Genomic DNA, 19,492 nt, shown 5'->3' with positions numbered 1-19,492 from the left:
TTCTTGAAATAGAATATTACACTTTCAATCCTAAAGTTTCCTTAATATTACAAAGGTCCATTCAATTTTAAGAAACATGCATTGGCAAAAGAATGAACTTCTCAATATGGATAAATTATATATTATTCGTTTAATTAATGAAACTCTCAATTTGTTTTATGTATTAATGAAGGTTATGTTTTATGTATTAATACAGGAAGTCAAGATTTCACATGGATCAATATAAATGATTTCAAATTATATATGTATAAGCTAATATTTCAGCAATGTAATATAACATCAAAAGATTAAATTCATGTTTACAAAAATGTGATGAAATAAAAAGTATATATATTTTTTATTTTGGGTAGTAAATAAAATAATCCAATTTTAGTGCTATTATTGATAAAATAAATAATTAAAAGGACCGCAAAATTAATGATTAAAGTTGACATTAGGACCAAAAGAGGACAAAAATAAAATTAGGAGGACTGTATCTGTCGTAAATTTATAAACTTGTCGGACTAATATATCGGTCTAAGGAGCTAATGTTTTAGTCAAATGACACTAAAGCCCCAAAAGTAAATGAAATTACAATAACAAGATGCAATGAAAGTTCCCTTGGATTGTAGTCTCTACCGACAAATTATTTGTGAGAGAGAGAGCTGAAAATTCTTGCATCACTCTTTACTCTTCAAAAAATTTCAAATGTAAATTCGAATTTAATCAGACATCGACAAAGAAGGGACGATACGTTGATACCTTCCTTTACCGTCGCTATTGATTGAAAATAAAAATGCTTCGAGGTACATGGCTATAGGATCATCCAAAGCGTATTTATAGAAGGAGCAAGTAATAAATTGATTATCGAGTTTAAAAAACTCTAATACACTATGACTACAAATCGAATGAATAAGTCAATCGAAAGTCGTTCATCGGCTTTGGGACCTTGCTAAGTTAGGAAGCTATAAGATATCGAAGTAATGAATAACAATATATATGTTATATTTCTCATCAGTACAGATATTGCGCAATTCAATATGTCTAGTAATCCTTGAAATGATGAAAAGAATCACTTAATGTTTTTTATTTTTAAACTTGAACCCTCATGTTTTTAATCCTATTTCACTAATCACTAGCAAAGGTTGCGGAACAATGATTTTAAATTTTATGAATTTAAAATTTTAATTTTTAAAATTACCAAATTTTAAATCAATTATTGTATGTATTAAATAAATTTCTTTAAAAAGTGTAAATTTTAGAGACTTGACACACATTAGTCTTTTAAAATGGCCACCACATTTTGACAGCTTTAATTAAGTCGTATCCTTAAGTGTGAATATTTTTAAAGACATAACGCGCATTACTCCACTTGCACATATTAAGGACAACAAGGTGCCTTTCAATTCTCAATATAGTAGGATACATTGTCCCCCACGTCAACCCACCCTACCCCACACACACATAATAAATCCAAAAATTCAAAGGATAAATCCTTAAAAAGTCAATATCAACATGCATGTGTACTATTTTTTGTTGTGAAAGTGAAAAGAAGAAATATAGATCATTTGTCCGTCAACGACTACGATTGTAATGGAGTAATAAGTTCTTCTTCATTTTTAATTATTAAAGATTTTGGATTCGAGCTTTTGAATATGAAACCACCTTGACTTTTTAATGCGAATTCAAAATTTATTGAAATTCAATGCGAATAGCGAACATCTTTAAAATAATAAAAAAGACCATTTGCCCAATTCAGTATGAAAGATGTAAGGAAGTTTCCTATTACATGTGCTAAACCTAGATAAGGGTGTCCCATGAGTACCCTATGAAAAAAAAGAAAAATTAAAAACCTGTCATTTCTACATTTAACAAAACTCTTGGTCTTATCTGTTTTCTTTCATGTGGTACATTGCATATTGGAATTGGAGTTTTATGAACGAATTCAATAAAATTTAATAAGTCGGCTCAAAATATGTACTTATGTTTAAAATTTAACTTAATATTGCTCAAAATATATATTTATGTTTAAAATGTAACTTAATATGTATAACAAATTCAGTAAGATGTGTTTTTATATATTTTATATTTGATTGAGATAAAATCACAAAATAACTTATCTCGAAATTTTAATAAATAATTAAACCAATATTGATTTTAAAATTATACATTTCCTTCGGTGAGACTATTTCTATAATCATGCAAATATTATAACATATTTAATATCACAATTTTCAATAATTTAATAGATACATAAACGTTCTGGCAAATTTTACATAGCAATTTTTTTAAAAAAAAAACTTTCTTTCTTTGTTAAACTTTATATAAAAAAAATGGAGTATTAATTAGTTTTTCTTATTGGAATTAAGCTAAAAAGTCCGCTTTAACAGAATCAGATCAGAAAAGGATTGCATTCAAAAGATGTGATATAGATAATCTACACTAATACAAATATTTTGTTCTTACGCAAGCATGTAAAAATATGAATTTACACGTTGTTATTATTACTACAATTATTGTTAATGTTATTTTTAGTATATACTTAATTTAAACTATGGTAATATATCCAACAAACATAATCCCAAAATTTTCTCTTTCCCCTTCTCTTTAGGTCCACCACTCTTTTTTTCCCCCTTTATAATCCTCTTATCTTCACATTCTCAATTCCTCAAGAAACACAATATTCTCAATAAATCTCTTTCTACTTATTTTCAAACATTTAGTAAAAAACTTTCATGATCGATGGCATCTCCAATTGATACAAACAAAGTAATGAAATTAGAGAGATATAATAGCTATATTAGAAGAGTAAATAGCACAAAATTAATTGTTGCTTCTTCTAAACTTCTTTTTAGAGTTACACTTTTAGTAGCTCTATTATTAATCTTTTTTTTCATCATAAATTACCCTCCTTTTACCTCATCAGAAAATAATATTCCACATCATCATAATATTCACACCACCACCCATAACCTCCTCTCCTCCGCCTTCTACGGTGGTGGCGCCGCTTGGGAGAAACAAGTCCGCCACTCCTCCACTCCTCGACGTGTCAATGGTTTATCAGTATTGGTTACAGGTTAGTACGAATGTATAATTTACGCGATTTAATTTAAATTAGACCATATAGATATATACATGAAAATCATATAAAAGTTAGCGTACATATATATATAATTATAATGTTTTGAACTCATACTTTCATATAAAATCAAAAAAATCAAAATTTAAAAGGTTAATTAAGTTCTGAATTCGCCTTTTGGTTTAAGGTGCGGCTGGCTTTGTTGGTTCTCATTGCTCAATGGCATTAAAAAAGCGTGGAGATGGAGTCTTGGGAATAGATAACTTTAATTCCTATTATGATCCGTCATTGAAACGTGGACGTCAGAAGTTATTGGCGCAACACGAAGTCTTCATCGTGGAAGGTGATATAAACGATGGCAAGCTGTTGGCTAAACTGTTCGACATCGTTCCATTCACGCACGTACTACATCTAGCCGCGCAAGCAGGCGTACGGTACGCGATGAAAAATCCACTATCGTACGTCCAATCGAACATTGCGGGGTTTGTCAATTTATTAGAGACGGTCAAGTTAGCTAACCCTCAACCCGCAATTGTCTGGGCATCGTCCAGTTCGGTTTACGGGTTGAACACAAATGTACCATTTTCTGAAAATCATCGTACGGATCAACCAGCTAGCCTTTATGCTGCTACGAAAAAAGCCGGTGAAGAAATTGCACATACATATAATCATATTTACGGTCTTTCTTTAACCGCATTAAGGTTTTTTACCGTTTACGGACCATGGGGTAGACCTGACATGGCCTATTTTTTTTTCACTAAGTACATGGTACAAGGTAAACCAATAAATGTTTACGTTACACAAGACGATAAAGAGGTGGCGCGTGACTTCACGTATATCGATGACATCGTTAAAGGGTGTCTCGGGTCGTTAGACACGGCGGAGAAGAGCACCGGTAGCGGAGGAAAGAAGAAGGGTCCGGCACAATTAAGGGTGTACAATTTAGGTAACACTTCACCAGTATCAGTGAATAAATTGGTGACAATTTTGGAGAATTTATTAAATGTGAAGGCTAAAAAAAATGTGATTAAAATGCCAAGAAATGGTGATGTACCATTTACACATGCTAATGTTACATTGGCTAAAAAGGATTTTGGGTATAAGCCAACCACAGATTTGTCAAGTGGATTGAGGAAGTTTGTCAAGTGGTATGTAAGTTATTATGGGATTCAATCAAAAGAATTAGACTCCTCTAATGACCATTCTCAAGATTGAGTCATGATATGTACAGTGATATTCAGGTCAGTTTGTAATACATCTTGATCATTGTGTCACTCCCATGTCCAGTTAGATAATTCTGCATGTTAAGAAAGCGATACTAGCCGATAGATGGTGATTCTCCACATGTTTATATTTTTTTTGTTTCTTTTTTCATATATACCAAGAAAAGTGAGAGGAGGAGGAAAAGACAAGTGTAGATTATTTTGTGAAGTGGGGGTTTGTAATAAATGTTTTAAAATAGTCTTGTTTGTTTTGTATGTAGGAATATTATGTATTAGGAAAGGGAAAAAAATGGCTGGAATTTCTGTACAAAAAAATTAGTGCAGATCAGCTGTGTCATCAATCAAGATATCAATGATGATTAATTAAAATCAAGATTCTCTTTTATGCTTTCTTTGGCTTTATATTATTTGTTTATTTATTGATTCTCTTTTTTAAAAATAGTTTTTATATATTTTAAAGATTTAAAAAGGATAAAAAAGTCATAGGTTTATATATATTAGTCATAGGTGAAAATTATACTTGATAGGAAATGGAACAACTTTGCCCTCCCTTGTTGTTATTAAAGTGACTCGATATGAGTTGGGCAAATTATTCTGAAAGTTCGAGGATAAATTCGATCGATCATCAATTATCGTATGAGATTTATTGTCAATTATGCATATATTTTTTTATTAAATATGCTAATGTGAAATTCCATCATAATTGGAATTGAAATGTTTCTAGTAAAAGATTCTATATTTATATCAAATTAATAAATTTACAACGTGCATGTGCACACAAACCTATATGTATAAGTTAAGTGAAAACATTGGATGTGAATACATATTTTCCTATAATATATCTATTGTTTACATGTCATTCTACAATTAATTAATAAGGAGCACTAGAACACATGAAATTGGAAACCTTAAATCTATAGGCGAATTAAAGATTTTAACTTGATTGATTAATTTAACGTTTAAGGTTCTTAGTACTGAGATTGTTGTGCTTTAAATTACAGGCTCAAAACGGATATTTATTGAAACTTTATAAATTTTTATGTAATCTTTTGCACAAAAATTATTGAATTTGAATGAACCTAATAACGAAGAACTTGGCCCATGTCTAAACTCTAAACTCAAACCAAAACAAGATATATGACCTTCAAGAACAGATATTGTAGCAGTTTTTGGGCTATACATGGGCTGGCCGGGTTACTGGGCTGGGCAGGATAGCGAAGGCCCAAATAACTAGAAACCCATAGGTCCATGATGTTGCATTAAGAAATATGTTTTCTTCTCTTTTTTTTTCCATCCCAAAGACAACATAGTATATTAGAAACAAAGCTTAATTATGCACAAGTCACATATTTTATGTTTATTGATTTGATATAAATATTAGATGTAAAATATTTAGTCAAAGTGTCCTTGCACAAGTCACATATTTTACGTTTATTTGATATAAATATTAAATATATAATATTTAATTAAAGTGTCGATGTCAATGTCAGAATCAAAGTGAGATGGAGACTTCAACATGGAGTTAATTTGAATCAAATGATTAATTAACATGGATTTATAAATATATGCATACATAAAAAGTAATCTCTACTCAATATATATAGATAATATGATTTTTCGATAAAAAATTAGTCAAACACATTTAGATTTTGAGTCATGGAGCTCTCCACCATTGGGTTTAACTACTTATTTGATGTTTGAAATCTATCGGTCCACTTAGTCACAATTTGTTCTTGTTAAAGTACCTATAGTTTATCCTACCACTCTTTTATTAATGACGGAGTTATGATTCTTTCACTAAAACAATTTTAAAATATGAAAAAAAGTAAACATACGAAGTAGTCGTCCGTACCTCTCCATGGTGACTCAATTTTGTCATTTCAAAGATGGAAGGTGACATGGACACGTGTACGGTCAGATATATGTTTAAAAATAACCCTGCAGTGACACGTGGAGGGACAAGACTGATGTTTTCACAATGGGGAAGGAACCAACCCACATGCAGATTAGGCAAAATGGCCTTTCCTACAAGACTCTTTCTTTCACGCTCCTATAAGCGCGTGAACCACATGCTCTCAAATATCGAGTGGAAAATAAAAATGAAATAGTTTTTTTTTTTCGTTACAATTCCTATATTATTAATCATGATATAATTTATCTTTAATCAAACAATCTCTTACTCCACAAATAAGAACTATGAGTGTACATAACAAATGTCATTATGATTTACATCGTCAAATTTTCTTTCACTCCAAAAATAAACCTTTCGGCGACTCTCTCTTAACGCAAAGAATGAAAAGACGGACTTCGCAAGTAGCACCCTACTATCTATGGACGGGTTGCTCCTTGTTGTTGCGATCTTTTAAGTTAATGATTGAAAGAATAGACGTAATTGCATTGAACAGCAAGCGAGTTACGTATTTTTCTGTATCGAGATATGAAGTGCAGGTGGTGATAATCACCCCACGAGTATGCATTAACATGTTTTGATGTGTCCATTATTAAATAATAAATCTTTTGAAATTTATGTGAATTATTATATACTAATGGAAAACTCCTTTCTTTGGGGGTACATGAAAAAAAAATACCCTAGGTTTATCAACATTTTTTTTTTCCATTAAGAGAAGAAAATACTACTACGACTATACAAGCTGAGAAATAAGAAAGTACAAAAATTAATATTCAAGATTCTTTGTATTGGATGTAAATACCAAAAATAGAAAGTCATTTATTAAAGGTACACTTGAAGATGTAGCTATAAAAATGTAACCTTTTTAACTTACCAATAAACAGCTACAAGTCCTATTGATTTTGTGTTTTCTAGGGCACATTTGTTTTCTTGTAGGTTGTCTTTATATAAGGAGATGTTATTTTCCTTTTCTAAATATGCATTTAGTATTAAAAAAATTAATCCGACTAATTCAAATTTGTGTTATAAAATTTAATTTTATTGAAATTTTTTCTATGATAGGATCAAAATTTGAGACGTCTAATTTAAATAGAGAGTCATTTACCTTATTTGATTATAGGAAAAAGCAAGTAAGGTATCTATTTCATATTGGTATTTTCAAACCCATACATTTTCTTTCTAGTTAATCTAAGATAATTTGAAGATAAATAATCAAGATTGAGTCCTTTTTATTGAGTTGTTTTATTGAATATACTTGTGTATTAAAGAGACAAATCGATCTTTCTATATCGTGTTTATTTTTTAGAAGATATTTAGCGATCAATAAATTATAATTTATATCATAGTGTCACTAGTTAAATCACATTTACGGCAAGCCAAAATATGCACTTATATTAGGAACACAAATTTATTACACTCAAATATCCACAACTTACAATTTTGCTTTTACAAACAAAGGCCACATATATAAAAAGTCAAACTAATTAATTACTGTTTTTGTAAATAGTTTTATCAATGCCTGCCTATTTAATGCATTGCCAATGGATAACATGTTTGTGCAACAGATAAAGATGAAGCTAAATGTTTGGCTGATTTTAAAATATAAATATAAAAAATATATAAAAAAAACATATCATATATATAAATAAAAAAATTAATCTATATATACAATATTATTTTTCGAACAAGAGTGTCAGACGACTCTCTTTGAACAAGTGCAGTTCCACCATTGACAACATATACATGCACATTTGTGTCACACCTCATCACTGCAGAAGGACTAAAATAACATGTTGTAATTAGTACCTTTTTAAAGAGTGCTTTTATCCAATCAATTTTAATTTTCGTGGACAAAATTATTTGATTATGTTAATGAGGAGAAATAGTACATATTCCATAAATTAATTAATGTGCGCGTAAACAGACATTAACATCATAATTATAAAAGTATTTCTATCATTATATGTGTAGAGGAAGACATTAACTTTTCTTTTCTATGACTATACGTGACTAACAAAATGTAAGATATTCTAAGAGACGAGATCTATATACTCGAATCCCTCCATTTTATATTAATCATCCGTCTTCTTATAAACAGTTTTTAAAATTATTTGTCAATTTATAAAATTAAGATTGAGTTAGTTAATTTTTTTATTTCACCCTTATAATTAATTTTTCTTTGAAAGTATAAACAAGTTTGTAAAGTTTCAAAAAAAATCTTAAAGGTTAAAGTAAAATTGTCCTTATTTATAATTCTTAAAAAGCATGTAAAGAAAAAAATAGACAATTAATATGAGATGTAGTGAGTATTAAACTTTGAAACATCTTGAAAAAAGAAGTTCGACTGTAGAGTATTATTTATTGAGTTTAAATTATATTACATCGTTAGTGTAAATAATTTTTATATTATTAGCTCATTTTTATCTATTGTAATTTATAACAGGTGACTTGTTTTACTTTTAGAATTATAAATCTCATATTTTAAGAAAAATTTACGTGTAATCTGTAGATATTTTCTGAGCAATCTGATAGTATAAAATTTTATTTAATTAATACTTTCTCTATTTCATATTAACTATTTTTTTTGGGTGGAGGGTGGGGGGGGGGGGGGGAATTCATTGTTCAAAGCCAAGATGAATGTTTGATTTTTTTTTTCATATTTGCCTCTTTCTTTAATAAAGTTTGATATTGGAAAACTCTTGTATTTGTTAGGTGAGTTGTTTATATAGTTAATAAAATGAATCATTTCAATCACATAGCTATGTTGTTAGTACTTTGTATATAATTGATTTTTAAATACTCATACTTGTGTAACATGATCCACTTATGAATATTAAATCTTGTATTCTAAATTCTTCTTATTCAAAACATTAATTCCCAATTTATATGAAGTTTCATAAATGTTGTACTAAAAAAGAACAAGAAAATCTTGTCTATTATATTTTTCAAAAGTTTACAATTGACTACAAATATTTAGATCATAATTAGATACAACAACAACAACAACAAACCCAGTATAATCCCATAATGTGGGGTCTGGGGAGGGTAGAGTATACGCAGACCTAACCCCCACCTTGAAAGGTAGAGCGTCTGTTTCCGAAAGACCCTCGGCTTTAAAAGAGGACAAGATAAAAGGTCAGATAGGGGCAAACATATAGAAAACAAGATGAGAACATGAATAGCAAAAGGGAAAGTCGTGGTAGAGTGGTACGGGAAGAAAGAGGCATAACTACAATAAATAAATAAATAAGATAAGATAAGATAGATAAGACAGTCAAAGTACAACGGCGCCACAACTATAAACAACAATAGAATGCAGAAATCAAAATGCAATAAACAATGAGCAGAACTACAACTACTATGGTGCAAAAGATGAATCAATTAGCCTTTAATCCTAATCTGAGTCCTCCACAAAGGAAATTATAGTGCACTAATGCACCTACTAATAGGGTAGGATAACGCGACTATGTACTAGATCATAATTAGATGGATAGCAATATTTTGTTTTTTCTTAAGAAAATAGTAATTTTATTATTGAGAAGAGAGATACTCCATGTCTCATTAGAACAACACTACAAACAATATGTCAACTTCAAATATAAGTCTCAAGTTCGATTTTATTAAGTTCAACTTCAAATACATATAACTAAAGTTTACAACTTCAAATCGAATTTAAGTTTGAAGTTAGATTTTGATAGTTTGAAACTTCAAACATACAAACCTATATCTGAGATTGTCATGTGTCAAATTTTACTTCATGACTAAATAATTTAATTTCAAACACTACAAGCATATGCCAACTAACATACATAAATCTCAAGTTAATTAGATTTTAATAAGTTCAACTTTAAATACATATGACTAAAGTCCGAAACTTCCAATCCTTGATGTTCAAGTCTGAAGTTAAAGATTTAATAGTTGAAACTTTAAATATACAAACCTAAAGTTCAAACTATCAAATGTCAACCTTAACTTCAAACCTAATTAAATATTCGAAGTTCAAACACTACAAGTAATATGCCAACTTCAAACATACAAATCTAAGGCTATATTTTGTAAGCCCAACTTTAAATACGCATTAGTGAAGCTTGTAACTTCAACTTCAAAATTCTTTAGTTCTATATGAAGTTGATTCGAAAATAATCAAATAATTGAAGAATAGAGACATACATTAAGTGTAAATAAATATGAATTTTAACGTAACTGATAAAGGTAGGGCAGTAAATCGCTAAGAAGCTATTTTTGAAGCAGTGTGGGGATTTCATCATCAGACAAGATGGTGAGAGTGGGATTCCCCCCTCTTTCACCCCCCCACCCCCCCTCCGCTTTTTTTTTTTTCTCACAAAAATATTTCTCTCAAAATATATATATGTGAGGCTTAAGCTCTTACCCCCCTCCGTTTCCTTTTTTTCCCTCTTTCTTCTGGCCATTTTGCGTGCATTTTCCCCCAAACCCAGAACAGAAAAAACAGCAAAGCAAACCAAGAAAGGAAAAAAAATAAAAACACAAAAAAACCCAGTTGTCCCAAACCCTATTGTTCATCATCATCATCATCATATTGAGACAAAGAGAAAACTCAAAATACAATAATTTTGGCTGCAAAAATCCATTCTTTCCTTAGTGTTTTTCAAGTTATATTGGTTGTTAATCTTGAGATCTTATCCCTCATAAAAAGGTAAAAAAATAAGAAATTAAGAATTAAATCCAATCTCATTGATTGTAATCTCAGTTATAAGATTTTTACCCATTTGGGATTCTCGATTTTCGAATTAAAATGGGAATTTTTGTGTTGTTTTGATGAAAATATTGTATTTTTGGAAAAGGATGTTTGATTGTTCACTTTGATTCCCCAAAACTTGAACGAGTTTGAGTTTTTATGTACAAATTTTAGGGTTTTTGTTCTGTTCTTGGGTGCTGAATGATTGTTCTTTTGCTGGTTTTGATGGAATTTTCTAGGGTTTTCAAATCGGATCAGCCCTACAGGGGGAAGCGCCAAGCAATTACGTGTTTGATCAGCATATTGGAAGTATTTCAGTGTTGAATTCAGCTTTTTGTTGAGTAATTTACAGCCCCAGATCCGAGTGAAAAAATGGTATTTGGTGGATATTTGAAGTTGGGAATTGAATGATAGAGATTAGGTATGGAAGAAGACTGTATATACTACTAGAGACAGGGAACTACTGAAGCAAAGGAAAAAGAAAAGGAGGTTTTCGAGCTTTCCAGGTGAAAAGGGATCGCGTTTTTCGTCATCTTAATAGTGTAGGGGATGTTTATGTTATTTGCATTTGGAAGTGATATGCAAGAGGTGATAGTTGTAAAGTTTTGGCTTTGCAGACAAGACAAAGGATCAGATTACTTTTGAAAAGGAAAACCATTTGGTTTGACATAGTTCTTGAAAAGCTTTTGTGGTGTTTTTTCGTGTTTTAACTCGGTCGTCTTAGATTTAGAGTACATTGAAAGGAGTTTCAGACTACTCTGTTTATCACATTGGTATATTTGAAGTGAAAAGCTAGTTTAATTAAGTTGGTTTTGGCTGTTGGTTGGTTTTTGGACTGTTTTGAGTTAAAGGATTAATGAAGGTGCATTGAAGCTGGAAAGTAATGTGGGGTCATGGTGAATGGACAGAAGTCTAGTTGCTTGTTACTGGAACACTGCTGTGAGAAAGTAACTGAAGGACACTGTTTCCGAAACAGCGCCTTTTTAACTCAGAGTAGAATTCTGTGCCATGTCTCGTTGCTTTCCATTTCCACCACCAGGATATGAAAAGAAGCCTAGACCAGAGGACGGGGACTTGTTAAAAGAGGTTTGTTTAAGTTATATGGCGATATCATTATTGTGTTGATATGCTTTTGTATACCAATACTGATATTTCATGACGGTTACCTTATTATTGAGGGCTTTACCTGTGATTCATGGACATATTTGAAAGGATTGATTTTTTAAAAGTAACCTTTGAAGTATGAAGGATACTTTAAATATTGGTAATTTGATTGGATTAATTTATATGGAGAAGACTCTTTTGAAGCTTTGCTCAGTGATAGGGTAATCTTGTTTAAGAGAGATGTATAGGGATATGCTTATTGTTTTTTCTAGATTAGCGAGGATGTGATGCCTGATTGTTTTGTTTGGTCATGGTTTAGTTATTCCTTTTTGGAAATTTAAGTTTTTGATATGAAAATGGATTTGGGCTTTAAGATGAACTTGGCCGACTAATGCAAGTAAAACCTTCGAGTTTCTTTGGATAATCGTGGAATCCATTAGTTGACATCTTAAGGAAACAATTGTGATATGTTGCAATTATTGATCAGTCTCTTTCATCAGGGGTGGGTTAAAGTTGCTCATTGAGTCCTGGAAAACTCATCAGACGTTGTAATTATTGTCGCTCGTGAAAAGAATACAAAATGAAGAAAAGAGAAACTTATTGATCAGTCTTATCATTAACACCTTTTGTGTGGAAGAGTACAGCATGATTCTGTTTAGTGGATATTTCTGCTGCATGATGTCTTAAAACATTTGGAAAAATAACCTTGCTGTAGAATTTACTGAGGATATTGGGATCGTTCCTTTTGAAGACCTTAGATTTTAGTGGAGAATGCCTTTATTTTTGTGGTAGCCGAGAAAATATCCTCAGATTAAATGGCGTCATTTTAGTATTATGAGTATGACAGTTTCCTCTTTCCTTTTCTGTTTTCTCTTAAAATATTTTAAATGTGCTACTAAAGTATGAATGTCGTATCACTGCCTGACCATTTTGCTGTGGGTAAACATGCTTTTGCACATGTTCTTTCAGTGGCAACATGCACTATGTGTTTTTCATTGTGTCCCCCCTAATATCCATGAAGAAAGGAGAAACACGAGATAGTTACCCTTGTCTCAAAAAAGAAAGAAAGGAGAAACACAAGATTTTGAGAATGAATTGTTTGATGTTTTCTCAAGCATGTTGAGATTCAATTAATATCTACGAGCAAAAAACAAAGACATGTCTAAATATACTATTTGACTTCACATATTCCCAAGGTATTGAATTTTGCCATATTTATAAATTTCAATTATTCTTAACACCATCTCTCAAGTTGGAGAAATATATTTTGTATGATCATAACTTGTTTTGAGTATACTCAATTTGGAGCCAGATAGTAATTTTGTAAGAATTTTTTCCAATTAATCATTTGAGTTGATGAAACCTCAATCTTTTGTTGAGTAAAATCATAGTCTATTTCTAAACAGTTCGTTCCTTTATGAAACATCAAATTTGAAGCAATGTGCAATGCAACTGATTGTCGCAGATCAATTTCATTGGTTCATCTTCTCTGCACCTCAACTCTTTGAGAAGTTGCTTTATACATAAGCTCACATTTAGCCAAAGTCATTGCTTGATATTCTTTTCCTACACTTGATCTAGTTGCTATATCTTGCTTTTACTTTCAAGATATTAGGTTACCTTCAATTAGAACATGATAACCCCCAAGTAAACAGTCTATCTGAATGAAATATCATCGGAAGGCTTAATAATACTTGCATGTCTCCTATCTTCATACAAAATGATCGTCCTGGAAAGCCTTGATTGTTCCTTAGAATGTGAATTATTATATCTGAACATATGCCACCTATTGCCTTTAGGGCTGTTTGTTGAGCCAAAATCTCATAAGTCTGACATTAGGTGAATGATTTGGCAGAACAGGATTTGCGTGCCTCACAAAGATGAGGGTGTATACGGTTACAGATTTCCTTTAGTACTAGTTCCTTTCACAATAACTTATCTGAAAACAAGAAGACGTTTCTTTTACAATTAGTTCACTAATTCAGATAGTCCTAGAGTAGGAAGTGAATTGCAAGCTTTTGCAAGTGTATACTTGTTCACCTGAGGCCTTTTATTTATTAGTCTCTTGTATGATTTTAATAACTTAGACCTGTAACTAATATTCGGTGATCACCTTTCTAGAAGGTGCCCTTGTATTGCCTGAGAATTCTTTTTAAGATGGACCTAGGAAAATTGGTTCTGCGTAAATTGCACTTGCCAGTGGATGCAACAAGCTATGCTTCATGAAGCAGCCAACATTCTGACTGGTTTTGGTCAGCTTAGCTTTAGTAAGAGAGGGAAAAGAGAGCTCTCTTATCTCATGGGAAGAAGGCTGTTTAGCTTCAGTAGAAAACTAGGAAGCAGCAAAGTAGATTCATAATTTCTTTCCCAATATAAATGACATGATGGTAATCCGGAGCAACTAGATGAGTTAAGGATGTTTTCCCAGTAAGGGTAGAAAATTTCGTGAAACTATGGGATCCCTTGCATGTCAATAGAGATTATAATTATCTGTGTAGCTGAAGGACAATTATTGAGCACGGAGAGTATTTACTTTAGAGGAGGGTGTAGTAACATGTAGGATTCAATTTTTTTTTTTGGCTAAACAAGGTAGCATTTGATATTGCGCCGGTGATGTAAAATGGATCGACTTATTGTGAATCGTCAGAAACTGGTACATCTTATTTCTTAGCATACTCTCAGGTCAAAACAGTTTGTCTATTTTAGCAGTTGTGTAACTGGCGTCCTATGTTAGTGGAACCAATGAACTGACCTTGAATGCTCGTTCCTTGTTCATGAGAGTTAACAAACTCCTATATATTGAGGTGATCTGGCATTTATGTCCCAGACGTGCCATTGATTCAACTCTGATGATGTTAATTATGTGCATTTTAGTGATGTAAATAGGAAAGTTGAGATGATGTTGCTTGTTCCCCTTTTACCCAAGGTTATTAAGTTCTTATTCTTGAGGATATAGAAACATGTTTTAGGGATGAACTACGTGGAGCTGTAAAAGTCTCGTGGTGGAGGATGATACATTTTTAACTTTGATTTTCTTCTCGTGGGGTTTATTTGGCTACCATTAACCATCCCAAAAAAATTAAAATTCTCAGTTGTAGCTCTTTGCCTTGGGATGGAAAATTTCACTGCCTTCCAAATTGTTGGTGTGATTGTTACTATTTTTCAATGTAAATACATGCCAATGTTTAGTGGTATTGCTTTCTTGTTACTAATTTAACATTGTATGGCTACATATTATTCTGATTGCTCTAATGAAGGTTAGTGATTCTCAACTGGTTGTTGATACTTTTCCTACGCAACTACCGGAATGTCCTTAGTGCTCTCACGTGTTTATGCTCACGTAGCCTATATATAGGATTTCCTCTGAACTCCTAAATCTGATTTCCAAGTTTGGTGCTTTACTCTGTTTCTAGAATTGTAATTTCTTGCCTTAAGGTTTCTTCGTTTATTGATATAGAACTGCCATTTTTTCCTGTTCTGTAGGAGAAACGGAAAGAGAAAAAACATAAAAAGGAGAAGGATAAAGATAAGAAAGATGGTAAAGAAAGAAGGGATAAAGACAGAAGCGATGGGAAACACAGAGAAAAGAAGGACAAAAAGGATAAACACCGGGACAAGAAGGAAAAACACAAGGACAAAAAGAAGGACAAGGATAAGGATAAGGATAAAGAGAGAAGCGATCTCTCTGAAGAGGCAAAAGTTGCTGTTCTACCTGGGGCTTCCAGTGGACAGAAGCTTCCTCGTGGAGATCAACATAAAAATGAAAGCATCAACTCACAGGAAGCAAAATTCCATGATCAGTCTCATGTCCAGCATGCAGAGAAGCTCTTTGAATCCAGTCTCCCTGCTGTTGAGACAGAGGAGTCTAAATATGTGCAGGATTTGGCTAGGAGGTTTAGAGATGATCAGAAGGGCGCAGTCAGTCAATTGGCTGAGAGATTTCCAGTTGAGTCAAAAAGGGATGAAAAGACAAACAGTATGTACATCAAGAATTCGGGTAATTTGGCTAACGAAAAGGAAAAGAACAAGGAGAGAAGTGTTTATAGCAACAAGATGGATGGACAACAAGTCAGAGTTGAACCGAGAATTGGTGCTAATGCAATACTTCCGAGCTTCCCAGAGATGGAAGAGAGAAAATTTCATGGATTGCTGCCACCATTGGAAGAGAATGTTGAGAACAGGAGAGACGAAAAAGAGAAATCCAAAGAAAGACGAGATGACAAACCAAGAGACAAGAAGAAGAAAAAAGAAAAGGATTCGAAAAGTCATGGTAAGGATAAAGAAAAGAAAAAGGAAGAGAAAGGGAAGGAAAAAAGTGCACACAAGAAAAGTGAAAAGGATAAATCAAAAGACATCAGTAAGAGCAATTTTGTTGGTGTTAGTAACACCAACCACCAAGTTGCAGTTGTACTCAAGGATACCATTGCTGGAGTCACAGAGGGAAATCACAGAAAAAGAAAGGATATTGAAACAAATGGTTTCCTGCATGGTGAGTGAACCAAAAATTTAGCATCTGCTATTTTATCGAAGACTATATTGCTTTATCCTCTATTGATAGTAGGAAGGCTCTGCAAGTGTGTATCTGATTTGTTTCTTATGTTTTTGGCTGTAGTTATCTGTTAGGTAATTGGTAAGCACTGTTTCCATTTGTTGTCTGTAGCATGTTCAGCATTGATTGTTCTTTGGGTTTGACCGATCAGTGTTGCTTCTTTTTTGTTCGAATGTACAGAGAATGAAGTCAGGCCTGCTAAATTGCTGCGGCCCTCATCCTCTCATCAGCCCACACCGAATGGAAAGAGATTGGAGATTCACCAAAAGGCAGACATGCTATCTTCCAACAAACAAGGTGTTGTCACCAATATTCAGATGATAAACAAGGAGCAGAGTCTCAATGGTACAATGAAGTTATCCAACAAGCATGGAGTTACTACTGATATTGAGATGGGAAACATGGAGACTCACCAAAAAACAGACTTGTTATCTTCCCACAAACAAGGTGTTGCTACCAATATTCAGCTGATAAACAAGGACCAGAGTCTCAATGGTACAGTTAGGTTATCCAACAAGCATGGAGTTGCCACTGATATTGAGATGGGAAACACTGAGACACACCAAAAAACAGACATGTTATCTTCTGACAAACAAGGTGGTGCCACCGATATTCAGGTGATAAACAAGGAGCAGAGTCTCAATGGTACAATTAAGTTATTCAACAAGCATAGAGTTGCCACTGATATTGAGATGGGAAACAAGGTGCGTGGGGTCAATGGTACAATTAAGTCGCCCAACAAGCATGGAGTTGCCACTGATTTCGAGGTTGGAAACAAGGAGCGCGGGGTCAATGGTACAATTAAAGGTCAGACATTAACAATGTCTAAACCAAAGACAATGGCTCTGTTTAAACCAAAGACTTCTTCCATGTCTCCTGGTGCTGATCATATTGCTGAAACATCTAAAAGACCTCCTCATCCCGATTCCAAGTATCTGAACCAGATACTCTCAGTTCCCAAGATGGACGAGTGGTCTGGATTTGATGACCAAGAATGGTTGTTTGGAAGCAAGAGTACTCTGGTTAGGAAACCCGATGTGTGTCTTGATGAAGTTAAGGACCATCGGGTATGGTCAGAAGCTTTGCGAATAGAATCTGCTGATGTTTATGCTCTCCCATACGTAATACCTTATTGACTGCTGTTGACATGGTCTAACATGGTGAGTTTCCAAGGACCAAGCAAGCTATTTGGCTCAGAGATGCCTATACTGGGCTTTTGGTTGGATTCTTTCTTGCCTTCCTACCCTGGTGGCTTGCATTAAGTTCTGATATTAACTCAAGATTTAGGTACATCAAAATCACCATTGATGTTCTTTCCGCGGGCTTGGCACATCTTAGAAGGTTGATACAGAAACCATTTGTTGCCATGTTCCTGAACATGTAACTGTTACTACCCCAGATGAAACCAACCTTTGTGTCTAGGAAGTTGCATGCATAAAAGCTTCTTCAATTTTATTCTAAAAGCTTAGATCCATTCTAATAGTGAGTGTAAACGAACTAGTATTTGTGGCTTTTACAACTCCACACAAATTTTGATTTTGTAATATAGAACTCTGCTATATTGTAAGATAAGAGGGGGCAAAAGGAAAAAAAAAAGTAACATCAAAGAAAAGAGGTAGCAGCTGAATTCATTTTATTTTATTCACTTAGATCCCATTTTTTTTGTCTATAATCCAAATCCACTTCCTGATAATTATCTTACAAGTTTCTATATGAGTGATCTTTGCCAAGAAGTCTAAATTATTTAACTTATATACGATAACAATATTAGATAAATTTCTAACTATGAGATTAATTTTAAAAAACAATCCAATGAAAACCTTCACAAAAAAGTGAGATTTGTAATTTTAAAAATAAAAAAGATATCTGATACAACAAGAAAAATAATTAATCTGTTAATATAAAAATTTTATACACTATCGATGAACATTAATTGTACTCCATTGCGCTTGTTGTTTCAGTTCAACCTTTTTGCTTCCTAAAAATCTAAACTGGTACCAAAGCATCATCATCATCATGATCAAATGGTTGTACCCTCGTGAATTCTTTTGTCTCCACTTCATGATCATCAATAGTTTCTTCTTGTTGATGATGATTGTGTGTTAAATTAATTGGCAAAATTTTAATATTCTTCACCACATCAATCACAAAGACATTGCAATTCTCTTTTGTTTCATTCTTGAATTCACATAAGTTGAAAACAATTGTATCTTTTGCTCTTAAACCTTAATCTTTGGCAAACTTATTCCAACCTTTTCTAAAATAAAACTTTGGTTTCTTTTGCAATAACAATACTTAAATTTTCGTAATCTCCTTGATGTATAATAAAATATCATCTCCTCATCTTTGATTGGAGAAAATACTTTATTGTATATTTTTAGGGATCACACGCCTATTAAACTTTCCAACATCACTTGGAGTTGGTTCATTTTTAAAAAGTTGCTTGTATGAGAATTCAACATTATTCTATAAGTAATATTGAAATTATGATTTTTAAAATTTTTTCGTGTGTATTAGTGCATGAATTTTAACGAATATAACTAAATTGATATTTTTTATCCATTTTTGTATGGGACAATTCATAATGACCTAGTGAATGATACATATATCCTATACATCTACTCCATTTTTTATCGTCTAGGGGTCACAAAATAGTAAATTAGGGTTTCTCAATTTTTCATGTGTGTTAGCCTATGAATTTTAATTTTTGGTAATATGGCTTTCAGTAAATTTTTCTGTAAAATCTTTAAAGGACCATCTGTAACGACAAGGGGGAACAGTACGTGTAGCTTCGGCATGATCCACGACATGTTCTTAATGTTTAGGAACCACTCAAAAGGAATAAGATTTTTTCAGTTTTTAATATATGTTAGCCCACGTATTGTTTGGTGATATGACTTTCGATTAAATTTTTTGCAAAACCTTTACAGGT

The 19,492-nt window shown here is 32.4% G+C and overlaps 2 protein-coding genes across 2 annotated transcripts; both read left to right on the top strand.

Annotated features, from left to right (window-relative positions):
* The first annotated feature begins 2,650 nt into the window (after positions 1-2,650).
* Positions 2,651-4,781, top strand: LOC129883056 (UDP-glucuronate 4-epimerase 6-like). Its single transcript, XM_055957608.1, has 2 exons — positions 2,651-3,055; positions 3,246-4,781. Exons 1-2 carry the CDS (start codon positions 2,722-2,724, stop codon positions 4,271-4,273), a joined length of 1,362 nt encoding a protein of 453 aa, XP_055813583.1. The 5' UTR covers positions 2,651-2,721; the 3' UTR covers positions 4,274-4,781.
* A 5,810-nt stretch (positions 4,782-10,591) lies between these two features.
* On the top strand, positions 10,592-18,273 carry LOC129883046 (uncharacterized). Its single transcript, XM_055957596.1, has 4 exons — positions 10,592-10,865; positions 11,147-11,993; positions 15,495-16,500; positions 16,741-18,273. Exons 2-4 carry the CDS (start codon positions 11,916-11,918, stop codon positions 17,694-17,696), a joined length of 2,040 nt encoding a protein of 679 aa, XP_055813571.1. The 5' UTR covers positions 10,592-10,865; positions 11,147-11,915; the 3' UTR covers positions 17,697-18,273.
* The last annotated feature ends 1,219 nt before the right edge of the window (positions 18,274-19,492 follow it).

The sequence above is a fragment of the Solanum dulcamara genome, chromosome 1 (assembly GCF_947179165.1).
Source record: "Solanum dulcamara chromosome 1, daSolDulc1.2, whole genome shotgun sequence".
In the NCBI taxonomy this organism is placed as follows: domain Eukaryota; kingdom Viridiplantae; phylum Streptophyta; class Magnoliopsida; order Solanales; family Solanaceae; genus Solanum; species Solanum dulcamara.
This window is presented reverse-complemented; position numbering and strand designations above follow the sequence as displayed.